Source organism: Notamacropus eugenii, chromosome 7 (genome assembly GCF_028372415.1).
Source record: "Notamacropus eugenii isolate mMacEug1 chromosome 7, mMacEug1.pri_v2, whole genome shotgun sequence".
Classification (NCBI taxonomy): Eukaryota; Metazoa; Chordata; class Mammalia; order Diprotodontia; family Macropodidae; genus Notamacropus; species Notamacropus eugenii.
The window spans coordinates 148,291,202-148,315,455 of record NC_092878.1 but is presented as its reverse complement, the minus strand read 5'-3'; the positions used below and the strand labels follow the sequence as shown (position 1 = coordinate 148,315,455).

The following is a 24,254-nucleotide window of genomic DNA, read 5'->3' as shown; positions in this document are numbered from 1 at the left end:
TGCCAGTTACTGGGAGTGGTTTGTCATTTTCTTCTTCAGCTCATTTTTATGAATGAGGAAACTGAGGCAAACAGAGTTTAAGTAACTTGCCCAGGATCATACAGATGGTAAGCATCTGAGGCTGAATTTGAACTCAGGAAGTCCAAGCCCAGTGCTCTATCTACTGTGCCATGGAGCTGTCCCGTTGATATTTAGAAGAGAGAATAAATTCTCCTTCCCTTCCACTCCCACTCACCACCATGATTTGTAGTCAGTTACATGGCTCAATGGATAGAGTTCTAGACTTAGATTAGGAAAGTCCTGAGATCAAATCCAGCCTCAGATGCTTAGTAGCTGTGTGGCCCTGGGCAATTCATTTAATCTCTATTTCTCTCTTGGCCTCTATTTCCTTAGCTATCAAATGGACATAAATAATAGCATCTTCTTCCCAGGATTGTTTTGAGGATCAAATGAGATATTGGTAAAGTAATTTGCTTTATAAATTTACAAATAAATAAATTTTATGTATTACATATAAATAATAAATGCATTTATTAATACTAGTTGTTATTATTTGCATATTTTAAAAATTATAATAATGCATGATCCAACATGTACCACCAAGGAAACTTGCAGGTCAAGAAATAAGATTTTTAAAAAATAACCAAATATAATGGTTGTCATAGGGAACATGAGCCAGCAGGACGGGGATTCTTCTGTACCATATTTTCACTGTTACGAAATGGCCAGTGATTGTTCAGGAAAACTGGGGGATTATTTGAGAGGCAGAGAATATTTTAGTGAAGCAGTCATTGGATCTGGAATTAAGTGAGACCCATGTTTGACTTCTAGCCTTGTGATGCTGTCAAGTTGCTTAATTTTTATGAGCATCAGTTTTCTCATCTGAAAATTGGGCTGATAATATATTTTTTAATTTAATATTTTATTTTTTCCCTCCAATTATGGTTAAAAACAATTTTAACATTCATTTAAAACTTTTTTGAGTTCTAAATTCTCTCCTTCCCTCTCGCCTTTCCCTTGCTCCTTGAGAAAGGCAAGCAATTTGATATGTTATACATGTCCAGTCATGCAAAACATAGTTGCCTGTTAGTCATGTTGTTAAGGAAAACACAGACCAAAACAAACCCTAAGAAAAATAAAGAAAAATTGTGATTCAGACTCCATCAGTTCTTTCTCTGGATGTGGATAGCATTTTTCATCATACATCCTTCAGAATTGTCTTGAATCATTGTATTTCTGGGATTAGCTAAATCATCTGTAGTTGATCATTATGCAGGATTGCTGTGACTGTATACAATGTTCTCCTGGTTCTGTTCACTTCACTTTGCTTCAGTTCATGTGAGTCTTTCCAGGTTTTTCTGTGAACATCCTGCTTGTCATTTCTTATAGCACAATAGTATTGCATGAAAATTTGGATGATAATATTTATACTGATGTACCTGTATATGTAGTTGTCCTTTTGAGGTAATACATTTGTGTCAGATGTAGAGAACTCCTAGGAAGGGGATTTCCCCCATCTTCCTGTATGGATCAGGAAATGTTCTGCAAACTGTAGTTTTGGCAAGGTGTCTGAGACTCTGTAAGTGTAGTGACAGTGATTTTCTAGGGTCACATAGACAGTATTCTTCCTGAGGCAGAACTGGAGTAGAGATGTTCTTAATTCTCCGGCCACTTTTCTAGTGGCTATGCCTCTCTGTGACCCTTAAAGGTCTGTACAAAGATGAGCTATTCCTGTCAGCATTCAACTGGAGGGCTGCTCTGATGCCTCTTTGTGGAACAGAGGTGGTCTTGGCTTCTGGGAGATCACACTGGTAGAACTCTGCCTCTCATAGGTATTGTTCATCTGGGAAGGACTTCAGGCCTTCAGAAAGTCACCTCAGTTGAGTTTGGAGAAGTTCATCACCTGGACATGGGCCATTGGGTGATGGGCTCCTTTTGGTGGCTAAGGTATGGTTTGGCCATCATGTATGTCATTGGGATAAATAGCCATATTAATAATAACAATAACTAACATTTATACAGTTACTACTCTGTGCCAGGCAACTCTGCTAAGCACTTTACATATATCTCAATTGATTCTCACAAATGTTGGGAATAGGTACCATTATTATCCCCATTTCACAGATAAGGAAACTGAGGCAAGCAAAGGTAAATGACTTGCCAAGAGTCATACAGCTAGTAAGTGTCCGAATTTGATCTCAAGTTTTTGGAAATCTAGGTCTGGTGCTTTATTCGCTGTGCCGTCTAGCTGCCCATATTTAGGAAATCAAGTTTTTTTGAAGGCGATCCATAGCTCGGAATGGTATCTGTTGTGTAGCCCACATGAGAAACAGAGAGCAATAATCAGATCTCTACTTCATATTTGTACATCTCACAAAATGATAATAAAGCAGTGGATGGAAATGGAGGGTGAGAAGTGAAGAGAGGGAGAGGGGAGAGGGAGGAAGAGAGAGAGAGAGAGAGAGAGAGAGAGAGAGAGAGAGAGAGAGAGAGAGAGAGAGGAGAGAGAGGAGAGAGAGGAGGGAGGAGGGAGGAGGGAGGAGAGAGGAGAGAGGAGAGGAGAGGACGAGAATGTAGGGATGAAACAAACATAATTCAAGATATGACCTTGGTTTCTAAAAAGGTCAACTCATTGAGGGCAGAGACTCTCCCTTTTATTTATGTATTCCTAAGGACCTAACATGTAATAGATGCTTAGAATACTTGTTGATTAATTGAGCAGTGTCCCCAGGGAGGGGATGGTCAGAGGAATAGGCTCGAGAAGTTGCCAGTGAGGTAGGAAAATTCAGTGTCATTAAAGCCAAGCATTGGGAGAGTTTGAAGAAGGATTGGGTTAGCCTTGACAAATAATCTCAAAGAAAATGAATACAGAAAAAATCAATGTCCTTTCAATGAGCAAGAGAGAAAGGACAGTAGCTGTGGCAGGTAGGTGGCCAGGTATGAGGGAAAGATGCCTTTTTTTCAATTACAAAGGAGACCTGAATATATTTATAGGCAGATGGAATTGAGTCATTCGAGAAGGAGATTGGAGTGCTATAGGTGGGAGGAAACAGAGTCAAGAGCATATGTTGTTGACTTCTGGGTCATGTGACCAGTAAGTTTAAGGAATAAATGTTTTCTCTGCTCTCCACTACTCTCAAAAAAACCCCTCAAACCACCCTCCTTCCACCTCCAAAAGGAGTAATGTGCCAGAAATAGATCAGTTAGACCTGAATGTATCAGACAAGAAAGCAAGGGGCCAATCAAGGTGACAGCAGTGGAGAACGATTATTCATAATGTGCCCACTCAGAACCCTTTCTCTACCAGCCTCCATGTTCTGGCAAATGAACAAACCAATCCACATCCTTGAGATTCATTCAGGAATTTCCCTCTTCCTGCAGAGATTTTTACCTGCATGCCCCACTCCTACCTTTCTCCTAGTCCCCTGTTATAACACACCAAGTGTCAGCTCTTCAGCTCATGAGGAGAAAGGGAAAGTCTAGGAAGGATGGGACTTTTGCTTTCTTTGTCCTTAGGGATATCCTTAGGTTATGGAACCCCAATGAGAGAAAGTCTAACAGGAATATCCACCTCACCCTCACTCATTTCTGCAAAAAGTTACAGATCCTGATTCAGTCCAGCCAGAGAATTAAAGAACTGAGGGGCCTAGGATGGGTCAAAACTCCAGACCTATAAAAAGGAGACTGGAATCCAGCTGAGGGAAGATCTCTGTTCTCAAAACCTGTTTGGGATAAAGAATGAGGCTGGTTAAAAAGCAAATCCTCCAGTTATGGGAGGAGTTTGGGACAGCTTTGTGCTCTGGTCCCAAGAGTAAACACACCATTGAAATGAGAGACTTCAGAACGGGAGCTATACGGGAGAAGCTGGTGGAAAGGATGATTAATTAACAAGAGAGGGATAAAGGATTGCTAAACTGCAAGTAATAGTATTTCAAGAAGTAGCATGGGATTATATACAAAGCTGATAGAGGCAGGAAGATCTGAATTCAGGTCCTCCTAATGCAAACTGAGTCAGTGACCTTGGGCAAGTCACTTAACCTCTGAGTGCCCCAGGCAGCTCTTGAAGATCCTAAGGTCCAGACCATTGACTAGCTCTTGAACCTCCATCTGATACTGTCACAATTAACCATTGACAATTTGTAAGCACGATTCTTGTACAACCAACCACTCAAAATGGTGACCCTTTTAGACCTTAATTATAAGTATTTATTTAACAAAAAGTCACTATAATAATAACAGATACTAGTATTTTAGAACAAATTAATAACTAATAAAATACATTACAATATAAACCTTGATCACTCTCCCACTGTTTTCAATATTTGTAATGAAAAGTGTGCATACGCTTATAAGAACTAGAAACTGTGAGAGAGGAATAACTAGTTTTTAGGGGAACTCGGAGCTCTGAGCTGTAGGCTTGTATGTTATTTGCCTATTTAGGAATAGCTGCAACTTAGCTGTTACTTGATTGTGGGGTATGTGGGATGTTCAGGTTCTAGCATTTCTGGTGCGAGGGCTGCTTATCCACCTTTGGTGTCCATCTCTCACTCAACTCCCAGCTGCAGCTCCAAGAAGCTCTATCATGTGTAGGGGCTCACAACCTGGTAAAACCATCTTGGCAGGTGGGTAGTTCTACAGACCTCAAACCTGTCAATGAGTTAGGGGAATGTCTATCTCATGCATGCGAAGACTTCTCCAGGTGGAATGGGCAGATGGGAACAATTGATTCCAATGGCCATGAAAGTGGCCGAAGCAGGTACTGTGGAGAGCTTTGAGATTGGTCAGACATCAGACACCAAGGTCATCCAGTGCATTCTGGGCCATCACCAATGGTCCTCATTTTTGTCTTGCCACTGGACTTCTGTGACTCTGGAGGAGAAAGTGAGAACAGTGCAACTCTGTGTCAGTTGCAATTCATTCGCAAATCAAGACAGCCTCCATGATGTCATGGCTCCTCTTCGAAAACAGGACAAATGACTGGGTTATTGAACTCCCCTGCTCTTGAGCTGGGGGCATCTTCAGAAGCATTTACAAACTCCATGCATAGTCATCCTGAGAGGGCATTTAGAAAGTGTTACCTCTTAATGTGAATAACAGTTCTCTTTAAACCAGAGCATTGTAAAACTTAGCAAAGAGACTCTTTTTGGGACCAAACCCAGCCTGCTAGCCCCTCACTCAGAAGCTGCATTGTCCAATCAGAATGGAGCTCCCCAACAGCACACCTTATCTTTAATTTAACTCATCAAGACCCCAAAGTGCATCAAAGTCCAGTTGGCTTTTTCTTCTCAAGCCAGTGGTGGCAGCAGAGAGCAAGAGACTTTTCTTTTTGAGAAGTCTCATGTCCCTAGATGTCTAGATGGACCCAAGGGTATCAGCTATCCTTGAAGCTCTTGGTCAATGAAATCACTTCTGTCTCTGACCAAGCAGGAGTCACCCAGCTGAAGCCTTCTGTCACCTAACTGCCTCTTACTGTCATAACTCAGACAGAGCGGCTTGTCAGCCCTACTGCTGTATGCTCAGGTTTCTAAGTCAGATTCATTTATACTTGAGTCCTCTCCCATATTGTTAATATATCTCAGTGGCTTAAATAAGAGTGAATCTACTTTCACTCAAAATGTCTCAACTCCCTAAATCTCCCCCTATCAAACCGATAATTGTTTTTCAAAGTCATGCCTCAGTCTCCAAATGTTTCATGATTTTTCATATTTTTTAGTTTTATCTTCTTGAGTCACAATATTATATTACAAATGTAATGCAAATTACTTGCAAATTAGCTAAAGTACCATCATGCTCTGGACCTGTGAAGAGTTCAAGAGTCTTCTATTCACTTAGTCCTTGAAACTCTTTTGTTATACTCATTTTTCCACTTTTTAATTAATAAAAGATCTTTTTCTGCCTTTAAAAATATAGTTTTCCCACCAGAAGACTGAGTCTTTGTGTTTACTTCACAGTTCACATTCTTCCCCTAACTGTTCAAATCCCACCTGAAGTTATTACTTCATACATAAGGTAATATATGCAGTCATTTTCCATACACAGAAGAATATACTTATATATAGTTTTTTGTTGAAACAAAGTTATTTTCTATTGTTATTAGGTATCAAAATGTTTGTCTATAACAGTGGCAGAGTCTTTTATCCTTGGATAATTAATATAAATCTCTTCCATACCTCAAAATGCTTCCCCTTGACATTTCATCCTTAAGTTACTCCATATGAAAAGAGACTTTAAAAGAATGGCGTGCCTTATATCATCCCCATGATCAACATTTACAGGCAAATTTCAGGATAGGAGGGCTATGCAATGTCATTTAGCTACAGAAAGGTAAACTATTTTACACTACTAACATTTTATGTTAGATCAACACTGAATAAATCTTTCTGACTCCAAACAATATCCAAACAAAAATATTTCTGTTCATGACCATCCTTATATTTTTTTCCTGTTTGTATACATATGCACATAATATCAAATAGGCAGCAAATATATAGATCGCATATAAAAATCTATATATGCAAGTGTAGCAATAACACACATATATACATATATATCAGTATTTTATCAGCCAATAAAATATATCTCAGTGAAAAAAAAAAAGACAGAATCAAGGAAGGTACAAACATTTGTCACAATTCATCAGTAAAGCAGTATGTTTGGATCCTGTTGTGGTGCATAGAAATCCCACAACTATAATATTTCTCACACTTTTATTTTCTAAATTTCTAGGTATTTTAAAAAATCAGTGTCATGTAATGGTAACTCAGCTTAGGTTTCTGTAATTAATGTGATCTGTTTTCTCTCTACAAATGACATTTCAAGGTCAGATGGACTCACTTTGGAGTTTGACCTCTCATCATCCTTTGATCTTCCTTTTTCCCCTTTTTGACTGAGATGCACCCAGTGAAACTCCCTGAGTCTCTGGTGGGGCCATCATATGATATCTTCTGAAATAGAGACTTTATCAGTTCTAGAAAGTTTTTTTTTCCCCTTTAAAGCTATATTTTTCTTATTAGTTCTTATTAACTGATTTTGCAACAAGATGATTTCCAATACCCCTTGGTTTCTTCTTGAGTATAGTAACTTTTTGATGTCTGTTTTGGATTTCTGGTCACCTTAGGAATTTTGTGCACCTCCTTTGTTTTGTGGGTGGTCAATTTATATCATGCTTTACAATCTACAGAGTACTTACCTCTTGATAGCCCTGGGAGCTAGAGTGGTAAGAGAATATGTCTGAGAAGTTGTGAGTTCTGAATTCTAATCCTATCTTTGACATTGTGTGACCTTGGCTGCTAATCATATAATTTTTCTGGGCCTCAGTTTTCTCATATTTCCAAGGAAGGACTTTGGTGAGAGCTCCAAGGCTCTTCTTAGCTCTGACTATGATTTAAAAAGAATTGATCCTCATTTTATAGCTCTGGAAACCGAGGCCCCCTTTTTCAAGGTCATATGACCAGTTGGACAGTAGATGCATTTTATTTTCTTCTATGTTTGCCCCTTCTCAACATTTGAGGAGTAAAGTTGCCAGAATTCTAATGACAATTCTAGATCTTTAAAACAAAAACTTTAAAAATGGTGGGTTTTGTGTCATACACTGTTCAGCGATTGTGTGTTTTGCCTTCAGGTTGCCACAGATCCTGTGCTACATGCTGGGGACCAACGGAGAAGAATTGCTTGTCTTGCCAGGATCAGTTCCAAGTACTCAGAGAAGGTTCTTGTGAGGGCAGCTGTGGTCAGGGGTTTTACAACAAAAATGGAGTCTGTGAAGGTAAGAAGATGGTAGCCAGTACAGCTGGTGTTTGCTTTCTCTCTTTTCCTTTGCCTTCTTTCCCTTTCACTCAAATTTATTAATCCATTGAAAGACTGAAGTGAGATGAAGTGCCTTGGGGGCATAATGGTGCCATTGGATGATACTGGAAGTAAGGTACCAACAACACTTTACATACATTGATAAATAGATAAAGTCTCAGTGGCATCAGGGAGGAGGATAGGGGTTTCTAAAAGTTAAGCGTGCTGAACTAACATGACATAATCCCGTATAATTCCAAGAGAGGTAGCAGGGCATAGTGGATAGACAGCTGGTCTTAGAGTACAGATGACAATAATAATAGCGTTTACATAGCTAGCACTTTAACGTCAGAGAAATATTTAACATACATTAAGTCATTTGACCTTCACAACCACCCTGTGAAGTAGGTGCTCCTATCACCATTTTATAATTGAGGAAACTGAGGCACAGAGAAGTGAAGTGACTCGTGTACAAGAGAAATCACCACTTTTCCATACTTAACCAATGGCCCTGCTTGAAAATTAGGTAGGGGTGGGTAACCTCTCACATTTTGAGACAGCTTGAATTTAAGCAGTTTTTCTCACATCAGTTTTAAATTCATCTCTTTGCAAATCCAGTTCCTGACTCTGCCTGCTGGGACCAAGCAGAAGTCCAATTCCTTCTTCATAGTAACCCTTCATGTGCTTGGAGATGGCTGTCTCATCGTCTCCTTCGAGGCTTCTTTTCTTTAGACTAAACAGGCCCAGTTCTGTCAACCTATCTGTTTATTACAGAAACTCAAGGTCTTTCACTGTCCTGGTTTTCCTACTCTGGGCATGTTCTAATTTATGAGTGAACTTCTTAAACCATGGTGCCCAAAACGGAATTGAATACTCCAGTTAATATGTAGCTCAGGAAGGGTGCTGAGACCAATAGACCCCTCATTCCGTATCGCAGGCTGATTCATTGTGCTGCCCACTAAACTCCCAGATACCATTCCAGAATATTTGCTGCCTTAACAACTCCCCCCCCACCCCCACTAGCATTTGTGAATTTGACCTTTTGTACCTTCCTGTAAGACTTTATATTAATCCCATTGAATTTCATCTCATTAGCTTCAGCCTAGGGCTCTTGCTGATTCGGAGCCTTGTGGATCTCAAATCTAATCTAGGATGTTACCTTGGTGTCCTTTGCACGTTTGATGAGGATTCCACCTGAGTCTCTAGAAAAAAAATGTTCAATAGCTCTGAGATAAATACAGATCCCTGGGTTATTCTCCAGGAGACATTCTGTCAATGTGACATGGAACTATTAACAACTGTTCTTCTAATCCAGCCAACCAACCAGATATGACTCCTGAATTCTGAGAACAATTGTATTCTCATCTCATCCACATGTCTCTGTCTTCTCTTATAAGAACAGTAGGAGTTACTTTATTTAGCACAGAGGTATTCTGCAACACTCCTGAGTGAGGCCTGAATTGAATTAAAATGTAATTTGGAAATATTTAATAAAACAAATAAAAATACATTACAGAGAGCATTACATTTTAAAACTAAGTCAATTACACAGTCTGTGTGGATCCTTACGTATGGATTAGCAACCTCTTGTTTCTACCTGAGTTTGACTCAGTGCTTTAGGTGATGATTTGCCAAGATCTAGGCGAACTATATCCACATTTAGTAATTTCTGTCAAAAGAGGAAATGTGGTGAATCTGACATTATCTGTTTTTGGTAAAGCCATGTTGATTCTTTGTAATCTTCTCCTCCCTTTCTAGGTCTTTGCCAACTTTGTTGTTCAGTTGTTTCAGTTGTGCCTGACTTCTTTGTGACTTCATTTGAGATTTTCTTGGCAAAAATATTGGAGTGGTTTGCCATTTCCTTCTCCAGTTTATTTTATAGATGAGGAAACTGAGGCAAAAAGGGTTAAGTGCCTTGCCTAGGGTTACACAGTTAGTAAGTATCAGAGGCCATGTTGGAACTCAAGTCTTCCTTGACTCTAGGATTGATGCTCTGTCCACTGTACCATCTATGTACCCCAACTACCTGCTTAAATAATGATTCTTCAATTTTCTCAATAAAAGTTTCACTGATGTAAGGTTTGCGGCTCAGTTCTGTTCTCTTTTGTGAAAACTGGGAGAACACCTGCTCTTTTCCAATCTTATGGTATCTCTCTGGTTTTCCATAATCATTCATATGTTACTGACAGAGGCTCATTAATCCCACCAGCCAATTTTCCCCCCTTCCCCAGCCAGTTCTTTTCAAGAAACCTGAGGATAGAGTTCATCAGGGTCAGGTGGCTTGAAGTTACCCAGAGCAGGGAGGTGCTTTCTTCCAATCTCCTCTCTTATCTCAGACATCTAAAGACAATATGCTAATCTTGCTCTGCCTTTTCCTGTGTAAAGGTCATTCTTTGTAGCACAATAGAAATTAAGCCACCTGCCTTATCTTGGTGGTCATTCTTTCCATCCAAGCAAAGGTCCTCTCCCTTCTTTGATCTGTTTCCTCCCCTTCCCCCAGGAATAACTTTCCCCCTTTTTCCTGTATTTACTTTCTCTTTCCAACTTCAGCCTATCCTGAGCTTTAGTATCCTCGACTATTTTTTACAGTATCTTGGCACTTAAATTCATCTCCCATTATTAATCTTGCTGACATCTTTAAAACTTTTATTTTAAAATCTGTGGTGGTTGGTGAGTTCTTTATGCTTTGATGAATCCCAGTTTTCTTCCTCTTTGTTTTCCTTATGTATCAGAATTTAATTCTTAGGCATCTCCAATTCTTCCTGGGCTGATTTCCTTGAAACATTTTACTCCCAGAGTTCTTATCTTTCCTCTGAACTCTTTAAAATCTACTTTGACAAAATCTAGAACACGTCAAACTATGCCACCATTTCTTCCCTTTGTCATAGACTCTAGGAGGGAGAGGTTACTTCTCCCAAAGGTTCCTATCATTTCTCCCTCTAAAACTCATTCTTTTCAGTAAGAATCAGACAGATTAGAATTTCCCTTTGTTCCTCCACCTCTTGAAGAATGACATTATTGTTCAGACAAGTTAAGGAATTATTGGGTCTTCTACTTGTGACAGGAAGAGAGCTCCGGGACATTTCTAAATAAGTGAAATTCTCCATCGCTACTATATTATGTCTTTGGGGTTTGTGATCTGTTTCCCAAACTTCTCTTCTAGTTCTGCTTTCTGATCAGGTGGTCTGTAGTACACACCAATGATGAATCACTTTTTAAAAAATGCTCTATTGGTCTGCACTCATTCTTTCTATTATATTTCCCCTAAATCCTTCTTAAACTATAGTGTTACCCAAAATACTTCCCACCCCAACCTTTTCTACTTGTTCTGTTTTTTTTTTTTTTTTTTTATAATATTTAATCAGTTATTCCCATCCAGAGGCATGGGTCAGTCATGAGCTTCATCTCTCCAAATAGCAGGGATGCCTATGAGGTCTAATTTGCCTATTTTACTTAGAAAATTTTACTACTACTACTTTACTTCTAGATCTTCTTGTTTCTTTCCTACATTTTGGAATTTGTACATAGATATTTGAGACCATGGGTTTTTACTACTAGCTCATTTCTTGCATCTTGTTTTCTGTGAAATTTTGACTGTCTCAGTTTCTATTCTTCCATTTTTATTTCTGTTCTTTATGGTATCTTACTTGGGAGATATGCACAAGTAGTCTTTTGTTCCTTCTATCCTTTCAAGTTAAAGATTTTTTAAAACAATCACTTGATAAACATTTATTAAGCACCTACCGTGTGTCAGACACTGTGATGGATGTGACTATATTTTTCCTAGCTCTTGTCAGGTACATTTTTTCTGTGTCTGGGAATCTGTTATCCAATATTTGAGGCCATGGCTGAGAAATTCAAGTCCCATTTTCAAAAGTCAGTTGTTCAGATTTCAGATTTGTTTTTCTCACTTCACTCCAATGGGCAATGTGAGATGTACTCAGCCTTTGCCTCCATGGTCTTGAGTTTCTTGTTGAAGAATTTGTAATGGTTGATGGTGCTTTCTAGGTTCTTTCTGCCAGTGTCATTCATGTCTGAGAGAATCACCAGAAATAGAAAATTGTCATCTGTTTTGATATTTCATGGCAGATCCTTTCTTATGTCTTAAATATACATGACAAGAAGACAACAGACTTCTCTATTATTATTAGATCAACAAATAGCTTTCTCAGAATCCCTGATAGGGAATCACCAAGTACTAAGGACAACTAAGTGGTATTGTATTTGGGGAGGGAAAGGGAGTATCAGAATCAGGAAGACCTGAGTTCAAATCCTGTCTTAGACACTTAGCAGCTGTGTGACTCTGGGTAAATTCTGTCTGCCCCTAATAATAGCACCTACTTCCCAGAGTTGTTTTGAGGATCAAAGGAGATATTTGTAAAGCATTTTGTAAACCTTAGAGTGTTATATCAATGTTAGTTGTTAGTAAATATAGAAATATTATTTAAATTATACAGTTACATAAATATTAGCAGTTGTTATTTAACTATTGTTTGTTAAATATGTTATTATGTAAATATTAATTATTATTGTTATTTCTATCTTTACGTTCATCCTCTATTGCTTAATGCACCTTATATGTTTTGTGGTCCCACTATATCCATCTTGGAGGATAAGAGTATCCAGATGCCCCCTTTTTAGGAAAAGCCATAAATTGGTTTTTAAAATTGTAATTGTACATCCATCTTTTTCGTTTCCTTTCTTCTACATATGAGACATTCTTTAATGTCTTCACAAGGTTCAGTTCTCTCATACTTCAGATCTTTTTTTCCTTCAATGTAGCCTTGTTTATTTTTTATTAAAGAAATGCTTCCTTATCCCTACAGCCCTGGGATATGGAGAGGGGATCTTCAAGAACCTTTGCCTCCTCCAGGATGGGGATCAAGGTTCACTTGGAACACAGATAACAGTCACTTAGCTATGGCAGGAAAAGAAACAGTCCATGCTAGGTGCAAGACACAACATAATTTCTTTTACCTTTTGAAATGGTTGAGATTTTTAGCCTTTTTTTGGACTTCTGTTTACAACTTAATCCTAAACACCTGGTTAACACTTTTACATCCACCTCTTAATAACTTGACAATCCCACAATTTCCTTTTCTTAATCTCAACAATTCCGAGTTTATACTCCATCAATCTCCTTTTTCATCAATGTGCCCAACACTCCATTCCCTCTCTAAATTTACTTTCCCCCCTAATTATCCTATTTAATCTCTTTTAACTTACCTTTGTCTATCCTTTCTTAAATCTTACTCTTTGGACTATACTCCCTCATCTTCCTTAATCATCCATAGTCCTTCTTCATCTTTGGGTAGCTTTCTTAACTGCTCTTGATCCTGGTCCTCGTTCAACCTAGAACTAAAATCTGGCCCCATTTCTGGACCTAGAAATTGCTCTTCAGAATTGCCTCAATTTCTCCCAAATGTTTCCTCTCCAAATTCTACTTTTGGCTTTTCCATGTGTGGCCTGCAAAAATCCAAACCCCAACAAAAGGAAATTGAGGCAGAGCCCCAGGCATGATCAATTTATTAGACCAGTGGTCCTTAAGCAATTGGATTAAAGATCTTCCTCATGGCCAAGGATGCCTTTGCTCTCCATTTACGACCTTTTATCGAACATTAAAAGTCACTAATGGATGTTAACAATTCATGATTGGTCATTTTCAGAAGGGGTAGGAACTCCATGACTGATGAAGGTTGGTGTCCATCAACCATTTGTACTTTGTCAGCAGAATTCTGGGACTTTTCATAAGCCATAATGAGCATTCACATCTAGAGAACAAGAAAGCTAAGAAAGCTGTGTTTTTTAAAAGCCAATTTCTCTTAGGAGTTGGAGGCGAGAGTGGAGGTGTAGTTCTAATACAGAAAATTCCTAACATAAGTTGATATCAGGCCTCATATAGGATAACAATATCTAATAATATAGTTCCATAATAAACCAAATAGAATTAATATTATAATCAATACACGATGGGCTGGTTAATAATAGCCCACTTACCTATTATTCTCACAGCATTAACTAATGTAATTAAATAAAATTTAACTATTCTGCTTAACTCACTAATATAATCACCCTTAACTCTCATCTTGTTTACCTCACTAATACAATCATCAACACCCATTAAGTCACAAGGAATGGGGTGTATTTGAGTGGAGCTATCCAAATTATTTTCACACAAGTAAGACCAATCACTGTTGTTTTCTCTTTCATTTTTTGTTCTGGTTCTTCTTATAGCTCCCAGAACCTGGAGCATCTGGGTTCGAGTCTTGGCTCTGGTGCTATGTCTGGCTGCATCACCTTGCAAATCACACTACCTCCCCTGGCCCCAAGCAACTCTCTCAGACTGTAAAGTGTTGAAGAATTGTTGGTCTCTGTTAGTAGGAGGAGTTTTCTATACCAGTAAAATCAAGGTTTACACACAAAAAAAAAATCCTTTGATTAAGGTGTGTAGTTTTAGTTGCTTAGAACTCAGTGGAGCTCTTGTACAGCATCATATAACCATTGTGTATCTGAGGCTAGATCTGAACCCAGGACTTCCTGGGCCTTCTCTCTATCAGCTGTCCTGACTCTTATTAGCACTAGTTATTACCCACAGCCTTGTGTTTTCTGTTCTGATGAACGATTTCAGAGACAGAAATACAGTGAGTGATAGGTTACAAGAGAATAGTTGCTATCTGCAGCAATTTCAAACTCAAGTCATTGTGGGAGGCATTTCAGAATAGTCTGTTGAAAGCATGGCATTAGAAATAGTTTGAGAGCTGGAAGAGGCCTCAGAAGCCAAGTGTGACCCTATTTCAGAAGAAGACTTCCCCTCTCTCTGACCTGACAGCCTCTCCTCCAGCCTTAAGCCCTTTGCTGAGGTTTCTACCTCTTCATCTCAAAGCTGCCTATTTTTGGAGAGCTTTAACAATTAGGGATTTTTTTCCTACCTCAAGACTAAATTTATCTCTTTGCAGCACCTACACATCACTCCTACTTATCCCCATCTTACAGATAAGGAAACTAAATTTCAGAGAGATGGAGCCACTTGCCTAAGGTCGCATAGGTGGTTAGTGAAGACAAGACTTAACTTGGGTTCATGGTCCATCAGTCCAGTCCTTTGCCTTTTAGGACCAGAGTGCTTTTCTTACTCCCTAGTTCAAGTGCTCAGTAAATATTTTGGGAATGAATGAATAAATAATCCATTGGTGGAAAGGGGGGTTTTCTGAGAGTAAGTGGAAGGGTTTTGGAAGATCCAGAACACTTTGTGAAACTCAGCAGCGTGAGTCCATTCTAAGTAAAGTAGACTCAGTCTAGAGGGAGAAACCTTGCTTTGTTCCTAGCAGGGCCAGGGCATTATGTTAATTTAGCTGAATCTCTGGTAGTACCTTATAAATAGAGGCCTGGACCTGCATGCAGGTAAACCTGAGTTCAGATTTGATCTCTGATTCATACTTACTGTGTAAGTGTGGGAAGTCACTTAGCCTTCCCCTGCCTCGGTTTTCTTATCTGTAAATTGGAGATAATACTAACATCCAACTTCCAGCATTGTTCCAGGATCAAATGAGATAATTTTTGTAATGCACTTCACAAACCTTCAAATACTGTGTAAATGCTGCCTGTTTTCCAATCCAAGAAACAAGATGTTGCTTCCAAGATGTTCACTTCTAAACTCCCCACTGCTAACTTAAGCCTTGATGGACACCACCTTCCTCAGCCTTCTTTCTCCCCTCTGATTAGAAGACAGGAAGGTGAAGTGCCAAACTCCTCCCAGTGCCTTCCTTTATAGAGTACAGGAACTGGACTTTCAGCTCATTCTACCTGGTTTTCCCCTCCTCCCCACCCCACCTGTCCCAGATATCTCCTGCTGTCCCATCTCTCCCATCTGTTTCTTTTTGTGTGTTATCTTCTCTCTCTCCCCACCCCCTTTAAATCGTAAGTTCCTTGAGGGTAGTGACTTTTTTTTTTAAAACTATATCCCCAGTGCTTACTATAGTGCCTGGCCCACAGTAGGGGCTTGATAAAGGTTTATTGGATTGGCAATGCTATTATTATTAATGCTACCAGTTATTCTTGAATTAGCAGCTCTTTGCTCCTCCATCACTCCTGTAGTTGAATTAGTAAAGTACTCTGAAAGACTGGGGATCAAGTAAATAGAGTCTGACCCAGGCAGCCTAAGAATGAGATTGCTGTATTGAGAGGGGCTGTTACACCTGTAAAGAATCTGTTCTGCTACTGAGTTTCCTTTATGGATTTTTCTCCCTCCTTAGCTTGTGACCCATCCTGTGAGAGCTGCGGTCCAGAGAGCCCTCGCTGTCTGACATGTGCTAAGAGTACCGTATGGCATGATGGCAGGTGCATTCCAAAATGCCCTCCTGGGCACTATCCTGATGGCACAGGCAGATGTTCAGGTAAGCCCTGATGATCATTTTGTCATCCTCATTAACATTGTTGTGAGAAAGCATTAATGAGACCTCTTTGGGATGTTCTGTGCTATGACCTTCCATGTGTGGTCTTACCATTTCAGGATCCCTGGACATAAAAGGAACATTTTAGATGAAAGAGGATTTTGTCTGTATATTCTGAATATGTATAAGTGTGTGCTTGAGGGGAGTTTGAATGATTTAAAACAATGACTTCTAGGTGTGTATATCAATTCAGGAAATAAATTGTTTCACTAAAGACATGTTTTCTCTAAAGTCCCTATGCACATTTACGACTTAAAAGCTTTATTTCTGGCATATCTACAATAAATAAAAATCCGAAGCAGATGTCTAAAAATTTTTTGAAATATGTATCACAATTTTCCTTATTTCAAATCTTGTTACTAATGAAGAATACTTTTTTTTTGAGGCTAAATTGTGACTTGTCTAAATTCTGCTTGCCTCCCACTTTACCTCACCACCTTTAATTTCTGACCTTTTTTCTCTCTGCTTTTATCCCATTTGTAACAGTATTCGCTAACCATAACCCTAGCTTCTTATGCCTCTAGCCCCCTTATTGCTACAACCCTGTCTTAGGTTCTGGGAGCTACTCACAAAACACTTAAGTTGGGGGAATTTCAATTGCCAGTGCCCAACAGGTGTAGGGAAGGATAGTTCCAATCTCAAAATGAGAGCTGCAGTAGGAATGTATTCAGGTAGAGATATTTGGTCTTTTTAGTTGTGTCTGATTCTTTATGACCCCATTTGCGGATTTCTTGGCAAAGATACTACAGTGGTTTGCCATTTCCTATGCCAGCTCATTTTACCAATGAGAAAACTGGAGCAAATGGGGTTAAGTGACTTGCTCACAGTCACATAGGGAGTGTCTGAGGTTAGATTTGAACTCATGAAGATGAGTCTTCCTGACTCCAGGACCAGTGCCTTATCCATCGCAGCGCCACCTAACTTCCCCATATTCAGTTAGATAATAGGGCAAGCAGGCTGATGTGAGCAGACCTTGGAAAGTCATTACCATACATAGCTTTATTTCAGTTAGAAAATGTGTTCCTGGTTCCAAACATCTAACTTGCATGCTGACATTTAGAACATAATCCATTTCTAAGTTGGGACCCATCTGTGTGTTTAGGAAATGTAATTCTTAAAAGAAAATGCCATCACATTACTCAGTGTTGGTCCTGTGCCCTTCCAGTATTCATGAATGCCTGTCATCTTCTCGTATAGTCTTCTTGTATTCGAATGAGACATATGGTAAATGTGGGAATTTGTTTTACTTGACTATACATAATTGTTACAAGGATTTTCTTTTTTTCTTCTTCCTTGGGCATGAGGTGAGATAAGGTGGGAGGGAGAGAAAACACATTTTTGGCGACTTGAAAATTTTTTTAAAGGTCTGTTTGTACTCCATTCTCTTAAAATTCTCTTTCCTCCAAAGCTTAGTTCAAGCTTTTGCCTCCTGTGTGATGATGCTTCTCCTGATTCACCCTCCATAAATGCTAGTGCCCCCCTTCTGTGACCTTGTATTTATTTTGTGCGTATATATTGTCTGCTCCATTGTGACTAAGATCCTTGGAGACTTTTGGTCTTTGCATTTTAAGCACCTAGCACAATGCATGGCACTCAATAGGCCCAAACAAAATGTTTGTTGATTCAGAAGTTCACCAAGGTATACCTTGGATGAAGAATCCACAGAGATATACCCTTAGGGGAGATGCTCTGGGCATGCTAAGGGATTGGTGAATCTTTGTCTGTTTCATGCATCCATGAACAGGGAAAGGGTAAAGCAGCCAGCCATCTTGACTTCTTCATAGGTGACTCATGTCCCATTGTATTAGCTCCCTTCTGTTGCCTTCTCTAGGTTGCCATGTTTCATGCGCCAGCTGCAGTGGCCCCTCAGCTACTCACTGTACTTCTTGTTCCCATTCTTTGGTGTTGCACCAAAACCAGTGTCTCTCCGACTGCGGACAGAGTTTTTACCCTGAGCATGGCATCTGCAAAGGTATTGGATTATTAAGTCCTACAAAATATCATTATTTCTCTTCTGGGGATCTTCTGTTACAAGTCAATGGAATTGTGGTCATTGGATTTGCAATCAGGGAGAGCTGAGTTTGCCTCAGACTGTTTCAAGTCATGTGACCCTGGGCAAGTCACTTACACACCTCTCTTTAGGCTTAGTTTCCTCATCTGTCAATGAGAACTAAAATGGCACCTACTTCATAAGGTTGTTGAAGGGATTGAAAGAGATAGCCTATGCAAAGTACTTTGTAAGCCATGGCACTTAATGTATTAGCTATGATGACTATAGATTTTATTATTTTTTTCAGTGTAACTATTATTTAAATAAATTTCTCTTTCTAAATCTGACAGCACAAATAACTGTAGTGTGCATTTGTCATCTGTAGTGTAAGGTAAAGCAAGTGGTTTTTAATTTTATCACTGGACAATATGTGACCATTTGCAGACCTATCCAGCACATCATGATTTTTCTTCCCATGTTCAGAAGAATTGACATTTTCATTTTTTTAATTTTATATATTTTATTTTCTCCTTCAGTTGCATGTTAAAACAATTTTTTAAACTTTTTTTAAGTTTTGAGTTCCCAATTCTCTCCCTCTCTCCTCTCCCTTCTCCCTGAGATGGTAAGGAATTAGATATAGATTATACATATTGGATCATGTGAAACATTTCCATTTTCTTTCCCAGGGTTTAACCTTCCCTCCACCCCATCTGTTTTTTTGTTTGCTTTTCCCCCATTTGCCTAACAAAGCCTCTAGATTAATTATTTGTTTCCATTTTGTTTTCCTGAAAGGAATGAATGGTCAATGACATTCATAAGCAACTGGAATTTTTTAACACTAGGCTCTCATTTGGGCAAAAACAGATTTGAAAATGGTCTTTGGTTAACGGGTATTTGTGTTCAATGGAAAGAAACTCATTAGAATTACTGGCAACTTGAATATCACAAGAGACTGCTAATAAAGAGACTGTAGGGAGAGATTGCATTAGTAAGTGGATTCATCCAGTGGACTTTTTGGTTCAATGAGAGATTCTTTGCTTTGTTAAGAAAAAGAAAAGCTTGTGTATTAATTTTCACACAATATTCTTATTCTTGGTTGCAGCTTGTCATCCCTCATGTCTGAATTGTTTTGGTCCAGAAGCTTCCAATTGCACCCAATGCAGGAAACCAGAGGAAGGGGTGCAGGCTGACTGGGTGTCTGGGGAAGTCCCCTCTGGCACGTGTGTGTCCCCGTGCAAAGCTCACTTTTACCTAGAGATAACTGGACTCTGCGAAGGTGAGCCATCTAACAACATGTGGGAGGCAGGGGTTCTAGGTTAGGCTGAGGTTTGCTGGGATTGTACAAGAATGTTCTGGACTGCTCCCAAGTTCTGCTTTTGTAAGTAATGCAGTGTGGTAGAAAGAGCACAGAACTTGGAGGTTCTGGGTTTGAGTCCATGGGAAAGCCACTTAATTCTTGAGCGTCTGTTTCTTCATCTTATAAAAAAGTGACATCACTACTTGTTCTTTGTACATGATTGGACTGTTGCGTAGCATTATATCAATTGCTATTGTCCTAGAAAAGTGGGTTGTTAAGTGAATGAGGGGAGAAAACACAGAAAACCAATGGAGTGAAAAATGAAAAAGAAACAGCAGCCCCGTTCCATTTTGCACTGCAGGCGAACACGATTACTTATGACTCTGCCCCTGACGTCTTTTCTTAAAGTCACCAGAGCAGCAGTAGGTTTAGTCAGCAAACCTTGTTACCTCTTAAAAGTGTCTCTCTAGTCAAATACTGTATAAACTTATTTCAGAAAGCAGTAGAGTAGGCAAATGGAATAAGTCATATAATTTATTCTCTGAAGTTAGTTGCCATGTCTTCTAATTGACTTTTAGAAACACACATTAGTAGCTTTTAAAGAAAAGGCAGACTTGTGTCAAAATCAAAGTGTGCTTGAGGCAACTCTTTTTGCCATTGGGCAAGATTGTCTGTAGGAATTTGTGTAATACTGGTTGGCCTGTGTAGCTTGAGAGAGGGAAGGTCACTGGAATAATATGTCTGAGACAGAGAGGAAGAGCCAGTACCCCAGAAAGTAAGAAGTATTCCATCCTTTCATCTTCATTTAATTTACAAGAAGAGAGAGAGAGGGGGAGGGGGAGGGGGAGGGAGAGGGGAGGTAAGGGAGAGGGAGAGGGAGAGGGAGAGGGAGAGGGAGAGGGAGAGAGAGGGAGAGAAGACCAGATTGACTGGATCATAAAAGTGTAAGAAAGAGAGTAATATGTAAGGAGGCTGAATTAGGTTAGAGCCAGGTTGTGAAGGGCTTTAAAAACCAAACAAAAGAGTTTATATTTTATATTAGAGCCCATAGGGAACCACTGGAGTAGAAGAGAGATATAAAGAGATCTACATTTAAGGAAAACTACTGGCATTTTTGCTGAGGATAGATTAGACAGGGAGACATTCAAGCAGGGGGACCACTTAGGAAGCTATTTCAGTAATCTAAGAAGGAGGTGAGAAAGGTCTGAAAGAAGGTAGTGGCTGTGTGAGTGTAGAGAATGGAGCAGAAGCAAGAGATGTTGTGGCATTAGAAATAGTAATATCTGGGAATTGAATGGATGTGTAAATTGATAGAGTAAGGAATTAAGGATAATATGGAGGTTATGATCCTGGGAACCTGGAAGAACGATGTGGCCCTTGACAGAAATAGGGAATTTTGGCAGAGGTGAAGATTTTTTTCGAAAAATGATGTTTTCTGTTTTGGACATGTTGAATTTTATCTGCCTTCAGGATGTCCAACAAGAAAGTGGTAATTCAGAACTGGAGTACAGAAAAGACTGGAGCTAGGAAGCCTGTGAGATGATGATGTCATCGAGAAAATATGTAGAAAGAGAAGACAAGACCAAGGACAGAGTCTTAGGGTAATCTGTTAGTTAGACAATATGATATGGATTATGAACTCGCAAAGGAAAGGGAAAAATGGTAAGGCTGAAGGACAACAAGGAGAGTGTATTGACACAGAACCCAGAGAGGAAGAGAATATTTTCTGAGGAGAAAGTGGTCAACATTGTTAAATAGAGCTGATATTTTTAGAAGGCCATCAGATTTTGTAATTAGGAGCTTACTGGTAAATTGAGAGAGAATTATTGGTTGAGCAATGAACTTGAAAGCCAGATCACAAAGAATTGAGTGAGAGGAGAAAAAAATGAAAATATTTACGGTAGAGTTTTTCCCCTCCAAGAAATTTGATTTTGAGTATTTTCTAGTTTGGTGTTTCATTGAAGTTTAAAAATGTTCGTATTCTAGATTTTTTTAGTTACATCCTCAATTCATTCATGTATTCTTTCTTTCCCTTATTGGTGAAAGTATTTAGAGACAGAAAATTTCCCCTACTGACTAAATTTGGTCATATCCCCCCAAATTTAGCATGTTATCTCAGTGTTGTAATTATCTCCAATGCTTTTATGATGTGTTCTTTGTTCCCAGGATTCTTCAGGATTGTTTCATGTGTCCTTAATTCATTTAAAAATTTCTTCAGTGGCTTCTTAATACAGTTTTTATTCCATTGTGGTCATTAAGGGGTGTGCTTTAATATTTCAAGTTTCCAAATTTGTTTATGAAGTTTTTATGCCCCAATACACAGTCATATTTTGCAAAAATGCTATATGATGCTAAGGATACGCAGGCATAGACACACACATGCACATGCATACACACATATATTCCTTTCTTTTTTTATTCAGTAATTGCCAGAGTTATCATAACTAGATTTTCTAATGTTCTTTTCAGGTTCTTAACTTTTACTTTTTAAATTAGATTTGCCAAGGTATGAGATGTATACATTTCATTTACCAACTATTATTATTTTGCTGTCTATTTTTCCTCTAACTCCTTTAACTTTTCCTTAAATATCCAGATGCTATGTCATTTGATGAATATATTAAATATTGCTATTAATTCATTTTCTATAATACTTTTAAGAATAATGTAGTTTCCCTGTTCATCCCTTTCAATCAAATTTATTTTTGCTTCTGCCCTGTCTGAGATCCTAATTGCTACCTTTGATTTGATAAGTTTATAACTTAAGATTTTGCCGAAACCCATTATTTTAACTATGTGAATCTTAATTTTTCAGATGTGCTTGTTGTAAACACATTTTCAGATTCTCTTGTCATTTTATATTTTGTGGGTGAGGTCATCCCCTTTACACTTAGACTTATGACCATTAATTGTGCATTTCCCTTTCTCTTTTTCTCATTTCCCCCCTCTTCTCTTCCTCTGCCCTACTCTTTCTTCATAAAGAAGAGGATGGTGAGAGAACAGTGTGCTAATAAGCACTAATGATCTATTCTTGGTACAGTCTACTTTAGCTTTCCTTTGACCAGTTTAGATGAATGGGATATTCAAGTGATAAACACTTTCCTTTCCTTCTTTTTTTCTGGTATAGTCTTCTATTTGCAAATTCCTATTACATTTAGTAGTAAACTTCATCCCTACTTCTTTCTTTAGTCTGTACCTTCCCCTTCACCCTTACCCCACTTTTTTGAAATTATTAGAAAAACTAATTATTTGAAATTATTTGAATTATTCAAATTATTTGAAAAACTGCTTTCAGGCCCTTTGTCTCACTTTATTCTATAACCTTCAAGATGTTTGGGTGGTCTGGGGCACTTTTTCTTCTTCTTACTAGAATGTAAATAATTCATTCTCAAATAGTCCTAATTGCTCAAACATTTATCTTTTTTTAAAATGTTTGTCTTGATTAACTGCATTTGCATTTCAGAGTTTCTACTCAGCTTTAGTCTTTTCATCAGGATTGCCCTAGTTTAACTGTTCTGGGTAACATCATTATATTCAAAAATTCTGATACTGCTGACTTCACAGAACAGACACTCTTTCCTAGCAATATAAATACACATACACTAACACTAGCACACAAATATCACCTTTGAATTAGTTCAGTGAGGCTATTGGTACATTGCTTTTCAGTTAGTTTTCATATATTAAAATCTGATTTTAAAAGGCAGCTAAGTGACATAGTGGATAGATTGTTGGGCCTGGAATCAAATCCATTCTCACATACTTATCAGCTGTGTGACCCTGGACATGTCACTTCACTGCTGCCTGCCTCAGTTTCCTCAATTGTAAAATGCAACACAGCACCTACCTCCCAGGACTGTTGCAAGGATCAAATGACAGAACATTTGTAAAGTGCTTAGCATAGGTCCTGGCACATAGTAGGTACTTAATAAACACTTGTCTCCTTCCTTCTTAAAAGAGGCTTTTATTTCAGGAGGGTCATTTTTCCTGTTTTTCTGTTACTACTTGGAAATGTACTGACAGCTAAAAAGAGTCAACAACATTCACAAGAAACAACATTCTGTGTCTGTGAAAGCCTTGTGTTTCCCTCAGGTGATGGAATGGACCTATTGGAAATTATACTTGATATCTAAGTACGCACTTACCCTCTCATGGAATCTTAGAGTGGCTGTGGTGAAATCCTGGCACAGAACAGGTTGAAAACCTTTGATTGAGAATTCTCCCTTATGGCAAAACAAACTGTTTTTTCTTGTGCTAGAATATACTGTAGCCCACAGGAATTAAGAATATAATCTCCTTCTTGTTATTAATGGCTATTCTTAGAATGCTGGGTTCTTCTAAAGAAGGTGTCTGGAATTTGGGATTGATTCAGAGGAGGATGAAAGAGAGAACTGAATAATTGAAAATAATGCCAAAGAGCATAAATCAATAATGCCAGGATAATTCAGCTTGGAGAAGAAAAGGATGATAAATTAATAAATAAGCAAGAAAACAAATATATATGCACATACATATAAAACATCTGTATACATGCATATACACACATACGTATGTATGTACACATACATGCATGTGTGCACATATACACATGTATATATATCTTCTATACACATGAGTATATGTCATATTCCTAAATCATGTATATATGTCCATTCATAGCATGCACATGCGTATATATGTGTATATGTAAAAATATATACATGCATATGTTATGAATAGCTATATATGTATACAT

At 38.5% G+C, this 24,254-nt stretch overlaps 1 protein-coding gene across 3 annotated transcripts in view; it reads left to right on the top strand.

Annotated features, from left to right (window-relative positions):
• Positions 1–24,254, top strand: part of FRAS1 (Fraser extracellular matrix complex subunit 1) — a 469,972-nt gene that overhangs the window by 191,204 nt on the left and 254,514 nt on the right. For 2 of the 3 annotated variants that reach the window (XM_072623599.1, XM_072623598.1), the window contains exons 14-17: positions 7,622–7,765; positions 16,035–16,175; positions 18,064–18,204; positions 19,325–19,498. In XM_072623599.1, coding sequence (XP_072479700.1) covers positions 7,622–7,765; positions 16,035–16,175; positions 18,064–18,204; positions 19,325–19,498 — 600 coding nt within the window. The remainder of the gene's footprint in view (positions 1–7,621; positions 7,766–16,034; positions 16,176–18,063; positions 18,205–19,324; positions 19,499–24,254) is intronic. The other variant, XM_072623600.1, reaches the window with a different exon arrangement.